This window comes from Nicotiana tomentosiformis, chromosome 2, assembly GCF_000390325.3.
Source record: "Nicotiana tomentosiformis chromosome 2, ASM39032v3, whole genome shotgun sequence".
Taxonomy (NCBI): Eukaryota; Viridiplantae; Streptophyta; class Magnoliopsida; order Solanales; family Solanaceae; genus Nicotiana; species Nicotiana tomentosiformis.
The window spans coordinates 135121245-135128087 of record NC_090813.1 but is presented as its reverse complement, the minus strand read 5'-3'; the positions used below and the strand labels follow the sequence as shown (position 1 = coordinate 135128087).

Below are 6843 nucleotides of genomic sequence, written 5' to 3'. Positions count from 1 at the left end.
CCAAAGTATGACGGGAAGGGTATATATAGCCCAATAGTATAACGAGGGGTATTCTTAGACCATTTTCAAAAATACAGGGGTATATTTGGCCCTTTGCCGATCATAATTACATCATTTCAAACCTTGGATGTCTCTCTGCAAATTGACTTTTCTTTTCCATAATAGTTTCAGATTTTAATTTTTCTATACTATTAGTATTAATTTGAAATAACAGTTCATAATAAGCTCAAGTAGTCGCCTATAAAATTATGAGCTAATTTGGATTGACTTATTTTAAGTGTTTTTAAGCCAAAATAACTTTTAAGTCATTTTATAGTATTTGGATAGAGTAAAAAAAAGTACTTTTAAGCACTTGTTTTTAAGCTAAAATGACAAAAATAAGCCAAAAGCCAAAAACTATAATTAATAACTAGTTTAAAAGTCACTTAAAATAAGGTCATCCAAACGAACTCTATAAGACTGACAACTTATAGCATGTTTGGCCAAGGTGGAAAAATCATCTTATTTTAAGAAGCGCTTTTTTTAAAAGTGCTTTTGAAAAAATTATTTTTGGAGAAAAACAGTTTGTGTTTGGCTAATCATTTTGAAAAGCACTTTTGAGTAATGATTTGTGTTTGGCTAAACTTTTCAAAAAATATTTTTAAGTATCAAATTACGAATAAGGACATGAATAGATTTATTTAATAGTTAATATTATAAGTAAATAAATAATCTTAAAATTTGTTATTACATGCAATAATTAATTCTTTTTAGTTTATTTAAGTAAAATATGAAAATAAAATTTAAAAGTACTTTAATTATTTTAATATTATTTAAATATATTAAAAATCATTCAACAAATATAAAAGAATTCACCCCTAAAGTCATTATATATTAGAAAGCTATTCTAAAAATAAGAAGAAATACTTATACATTAATATCCTAAGTATTAGGTTTAACGGTTATTTTGGTATATACTATATTTTGTTAATGGTATTTTTGGTAAGAAGAAAAGTTAACTGGTTCTACTTTTGGAAAGAAGCTATTTTTTTCTGCTTCTCAGATTCTGTTTGTGGTTCTTCCCAAAAGTACTTTTTTTTCCAAAAAAATTTGGTCAAACACCTTAAGTTAAGGGAAAAAAATGCTTTTGAAAAAGAAAAAAAAATACTTTTGCGAAGTTTGGCCAAACAAGGTATTAGTATAACAAATTAAATTAAATATTTGAATCATTTTAATTATAAATTCCCTCTCAGTGTCCAAGACAAGACTCTCTGTCTTTCTCTATCCAGGGATTAATTCTCTCCTCCCCTTCAAGCAAAGTTGTTTCCTCTCTATCTTCACCTTTTCTTTATTCTTTCTTTCTGTTGGTTTCTGGGTTTCCGTGTAGCTTTTTGAGATCCACTTCCACTTCACCAAAAATGGGGTATTCCCCAAGTAGTTGTACTGACTCTTTGGAGGAGCGTTTTCACAACCCACACTCCTCAAAGACTCAAAATTTAGCCATTAAAACTAATCACTATGAGCTAAAGATTAAATCTTTAATCTACAAAATGATTTGGGATTTCGGATTAGCCTGTATTATCCCACCTCGTAGACGTCGAAATTCTGTAATCAAGAATCAGTGCAAAAATAAAGATAACGAAAATGGCAAAAATTTGGAGCATAACAAAGCTTGGTTACTTGCAGAGGCTGGAGGGTGTGGTGGTCCAGAGTTGATTAATGCGGACCCGCATTCTGTTCACTCTTCTTTTAGGTTCAATTTATGTACTCAAGTTGAGCTTGATGAGTCAATGAAGTTGGAAAATAGCTGTTCTTCTTCTGCTGCTACTACTACTGTGTTAATGGTGAATTTGGATAATGGGTTTACTGATCTTAATAAATCTGATCAAGAGCTGAAATTTAGGAAAGTTGAGTCTTTAGAGAGGAATATTTCTCCTGTGGTTCATTCCTTGATTAGGTTCAGCTTTAATGAGATTGCTTCTGCCACTAAAAATTTTTCCAAAGGTATGTTCAATTTCTTGCCCGTTCTCCTCCATTTTTTTCAATGACGGACGTAGGTATTTTTGCCTAAAAAATCACTTCTACAAATAATAAATTTTGAATCCATTTAAATTAGATTATATATGGTAAAATTGCAAATATGAACCCATAAAATTTAAATGGTGAACGTACCTCTGATACTAGTGCCAGCTTGCACAGCACGTTGCAAGTACCTCGACTATTTTGCTCCATACCTGTTATCTCTCACCATCCCATCTAAATGGAAACTATGTCCATCAAAGCATGGGAAAAAATCACTTGGGTTTTTTGCTATCTTCTTGGCCTTTCTCTTTTCATGTATTTCAATTTATGTTTCTTGAAATGGGTTTCAATTTCTAGGCTATTATTTTCTTTGATGTGTTTTGATTTATATTTCTTGAATTGGGTAGGAAGAGTTTTGGGAAGAGGAGCATTGAGCTATGTATTCAGAGGAAGAGTGGGATTTTTGAGGACAACAGTGGCAATTAAGAGGTTAGATATGGAGGACAAGGAGTCTCCAAAGGCATTTTGTAGGGAATTGATGATTGCTAGTTCTCTTCATAACCAATACATTGTTCCTCTTGTGGGTTTTTGCATTGATCCAGAGGAGGGTTTATTTTTGGTGTACAAGTATGTATCTGGTGGAAGTTTAGAGCGGTATTTGCATGGTAAATAGTCTTTGCTTTCCTTTTTTCTTTTGTGGAATGATTTTTAGTTTGACTTTACAGTATTTCAGTGAGACTTAAATTTATTCACTTAACAGGAAAGAAGAGGGGAGTTAAAGGTGGTCCAGCACTTACATGGTCTGCTAGGTATAAGGTGGCTGTAGGAATTGCAGAGTCAATTGGGTATTTGCATAATGGGACTGAGAGATGTGTTGTTCACAGAGACATCAAGCCCTCAAACATTCTTCTTTCATCAAAGAAAACTCCCAAGGTAATGAAAAGGATGTCATTTCATTTAGAAAGCTCATTTAGGTAATTGTCAATATTTTGATGGATATACTATCCTGTGGTAATTCTTTTCATAAGGGTAGTGGTGTCCGGGCCAGCTTGTGTATCCTCGACTATTCCATCAGATAACTACTACCTTCTACCAATATATTGCTGGGTAACTCTGTACACCAAGGCTTAAACAAATAGGAAGAAGCTACTTATGATTCGTTTTATCTCTATTGGGATTTGAAGTCCGGTTCCGTATAGTTCTCCAACACTTCATTGAACATTTGGCCACACTCTTGCGTGCTAGCCAAAAGTAGTTTTTTCTGGTCGATTGTGCTATAATTTAATTGTTGCTTGGTCTATGCAGTTGTGTGACTTTGGCTTAGCTACATGGACTCCTGCACCTTCGGTACATTTCCTTTGTAAAACTGTAAAAGGAACATTTGGGTAAGATTTCCACCAGGAAAACTCTTTAGCATAACAATGACTAAGATCCTGATGTAGCTTAACAATACAAATATTTCCTACATTTTAACAGGTTTTTGAAACTATATTCGCAGGTACTTAGCCCCAGAGTATTTTCAGCACGGTAAAGTGTCTGATAAAACCGATGTTTATGCTTTTGGAGTTGTCCTCTTGGAGCTATTAACGGGACGGAAGCCAATTGAAGCGAAAAGAGGGCCAGGAGAAGAAAACTTGGTTTTGTGGGTAGGTGGTTGCCTAAACATTTCCCTAATGTTTCTCTTCAATTTTGTCTTATTTTGATGTCTAAGTCAGTCTTATCACTTTATAAAGTTATACACAACTATCATTAGCAACTATTAATGTCGTTTGATTTTTTGTCCAAACTCTGTTTCTCCCAAAATTGCTGATCCTAAATTTCAGTGGTAGGAAAAGTTTTGAAATAGCATGTGATCTGTAGATGGTCTTTTCATTTAATTACTTTCATTTAGCTGTTCTTGCACGAGTGATTCTGCATCTTGAAGGTGTTGTATTCAACTCACTGACACTAAAGTTTTTGTACCGAAACTTGGAAAGAGTTGGCATTTCGTGGTCCTTTATTTGGACTTACCTTAAAAAAGTAGAAGATGTTCAATAAGGCATTACCAGCTCTCTGTGCAGATCTTTAAGTTCAGATGTTTCTCCTATTCAGGCAAAGCCACTATTGCAGCAAGATGTTCTTGAAAAATTTCTTGATCCAAGACTTAAATTTCCTCGAAAGAATGTACACCAAATATCTCGGATGGTTCAAGCAGCAACTGCATGTATACACACTGAAGAATCTCGAAGGCCCGATATTGATGAGATCATCGACATATTGAGAGGCAGAGAACCTGATTCGTTCAGGCGGAAGAATACCATTTTACCAAGTAACAGCTGTGTGATTGACTCCCAATTGCAGCAGACTAGAAACGAAATGAAGAGTCATTTAGCCTTGGCGATGCTAGGAGTTGCAGATTTTGAGGATGATGACCTTTATTTCGTTGAAACAAGAAGTTGAATGTGAAAGTTTTTATCCTTGTTTGCCATTGCCCCATTCAACTTGAAAGGGAGGAGAATTATAGTGTGACAACTGATAAGCTCGTTAACTTTGTAGATAAAAGAGTCATCCTGATCGATGAATTCTGTGTTTGTACATACTGGTTTCTTGTCCCCACTCTAAGGAAAAACTAAGACAGTTTCTGTATTTCAAGATTAGATAGGAAAGTTGCGCAACATTGTTTTCTTCATTGCAAGTTAGTCTTTCCTTGGACATTCTAAGTGCCATGTATTTTAGCTATAATCAGCCAACTTTAGATATGTAATTTTGTATTACTACTTGGTTAATAGAAGAGTACATAGGTGGGCAGTTTTTATCATTTTCCTTTCAGATTCTTTCTTCTTTTTTATCTGCTTCCAATTATAAATCCACAATTCCATTTAAACAAGCTCTTTTTCTCTTCTCCAAGAAAACTTGGTCCTTTTTTCAAAACCGTTCATCCTAGAGATATAGGAGCAGTATATCACAATCTCTTGAACTTTAAACTTATTTGAACTTTAGAGTTAGACATGCATGTTAGAACACACTTTTTTCAATTCGGAATTCACGTCTAAATTTTATATTTGTATTTGGGAAAAAAAATGAAGAAAAGAAAAAATATTCTTGTCTATTTCCATAACATATTCCCTCATGCCCATTCTCTATTCATGCACGATTACATACTAGTATTTCTTTATTAATACAAGGACAGAAGTTGATCGATCCAATTCAAGTTAGGTAATTAAGAAAGAGATGGTTCAGAAAATACAAACACTATGCCATGCACAACGATCAAAATCAAGATCAACTTGCAATAATTTGGCATGGGGGAAACCAAGACAGCTCAACTCTCACATGCGACAACAATTCAAATACAAGGTTAACAAACTTGTTGCTGAATCTTGTTGACCCACGTTGTCACATTAGGAGGGAAAGAAGATGAACAACAACAGCAAATTTTGTTTTAAACCCCACAAATTAAAATGAAAAAAATACATACAATCAACCTCAATATGATGTAAGAAAAACGGATGTTACAGTTTAACTAACTTAAACGGTTTCTTCAACAAGAAAAGAGACAGAAAATAAGGCAAGTTACGTAATTGTGTAAAAATTCTTTGCACTATCTTTGTGTATAAGTTAAAATCCATATCAAAATGATGAATTATATTAAAAGTGGAAGCTAGAATATTTTAGCAACATCCCTAATCAAGCCTCTGTTGGCTCGGGCAAATTCTGTGAACTCTTGAAAGGAAATGAAACCATCTTTATCAGTGTCAATTTCGTCCATCATATACTTAACTTCTTCAGGAGTAACAGAGCCCAGGGTTTGCAACGTCTCCCCAAGTTCTGTAGCAGATATTTGCCCATCACCATTTTCATCAAATCGCTTAAAGATTCGTTCTCGATCAGCTATATCTTGTGGATCGTCAGCCTCAGCCATTCTTTTATTTTATAAATCTTTTCTGATGGCAATAATGTTGTAAAGTTTGTTCTTCTTTGTGATTAGTCTAATTTTCATTCACTTAGATTCAAGAAATGGCTTATTTTTGGGGTTAAAAAGAGGTAGATCTCTAATAATGTATGGTCATTGGTCACCCTTAGCCTTAGGAGGTGGGCCTTTTGTGGGAGAAACTAGCTCTAAAGGGGTCTAGAGAGAGACAGCCGTTCATAATTAAAGACCATTAACGGAAACAACAAATTCAGAATTGAGATATTTGAGGGACCAATTAGAGAAATTGAATCTGAAACCAAGAATTGGGATCATAAATTTCAATATAAATATCTACCAAATTAAAGTGAGGAATAATGTGCATATGCATCCATATGTGGTCAGAAACTATTTACAAATTGGAGCTATTTACTCTTTATATGCTGGAGGATAAGGGCACAACTATTTAAGCTCTGTTCCTCACTCTCTCATGCTTTAAAATGACATATTGCATATTTCCTATCTTACATGTTTCAAGAGTTAATCCACGAACATCACATAAAAATTGCTGGCTAGGTCTATATATTGCACTGTAGCCTGCTACTTTCATATATACATTAAAATTGTAGTCTGCTAGTTTCTCAAAATTTACAATAAAATAAATGTTAGCAGCACTTTTTTTTTTGCCTTGCTTTTTTAATTTATTTGGGTTAGAAGTGATGGGGGCAGGAAATGAGTTGGACTTTGCCATTAATCGTAAGTACATGCATGTTATAACATAACAGGAACACGAGACAACAATGTTTCAAAGCCTGTTTGGCATCCAGAAGAAAACGTTTTTGTTCTTGATAACAATTGATCAGCTTTCTCTTGTTTGATTTAAGGAAATTTTACCTATCCATACCACATTATAAACTTATGTACCCCTTAAATAAGTTATTACTTAATTACAT

At 33.9% G+C, this 6843-nt stretch overlaps 2 protein-coding genes across 2 annotated transcripts; one reads left to right on the top strand and one right to left on the bottom strand.

The window, feature by feature from the left end:
* The first annotated feature begins 1249 nt into the window (after positions 1 to 1249).
* LOC104099171 (pto-interacting protein 1-like) lies at positions 1250 to 4798 on the top strand. Its single transcript, XM_009606083.4, has 6 exons — positions 1250 to 1983; positions 2409 to 2666; positions 2762 to 2934; positions 3307 to 3386; positions 3500 to 3647; positions 4093 to 4798. The coding sequence occupies exons 1-6, from the start codon at positions 1398 to 1400 to the stop codon at positions 4438 to 4440; spliced, it is 1593 nt and encodes a 530-aa protein (XP_009604378.1). The 5' UTR covers positions 1250 to 1397; the 3' UTR covers positions 4441 to 4798.
* A 617-nt stretch (positions 4799 to 5415) lies between these two features.
* Positions 5416 to 5996, bottom strand: LOC104099172 (polcalcin Nic t 2). Its single transcript, XM_009606084.4, has one exon. It carries the CDS (start codon positions 5900 to 5902, stop codon positions 5642 to 5644), a length of 261 nt encoding a protein of 86 aa, XP_009604379.1. The 5' UTR covers positions 5903 to 5996; the 3' UTR covers positions 5416 to 5641.
* Between the last annotated feature and the right edge of the window lie 847 nt (positions 5997 to 6843).

Coding starts and splice junctions, on each gene's coding strand:
- LOC104099171 (XM_009606083.4), top strand. CDS start 1,398: ATGGGGTATTCCCCAAGTAGTTGTACTGACTCTTTGGAGGAGCGTTTT. Junction 2,667..2,761: donor TTTAGAGCGGTATTTGCATG/GTAAATAGTCTT, acceptor TTCACTTAACAG/GAAAGAAGAGGGGAGTTAAA. Junction 3,648..4,092: donor AAGAAAACTTGGTTTTGTGG/GTAGGTGGTTGC, acceptor TCTCCTATTCAG/GCAAAGCCACTATTGCAGCA.
- LOC104099172 (XM_009606084.4), bottom strand. CDS start 5,902: ATGGCTGAGGCTGACGATCCACAAGATATAGCTGATCGAGAACGAATC.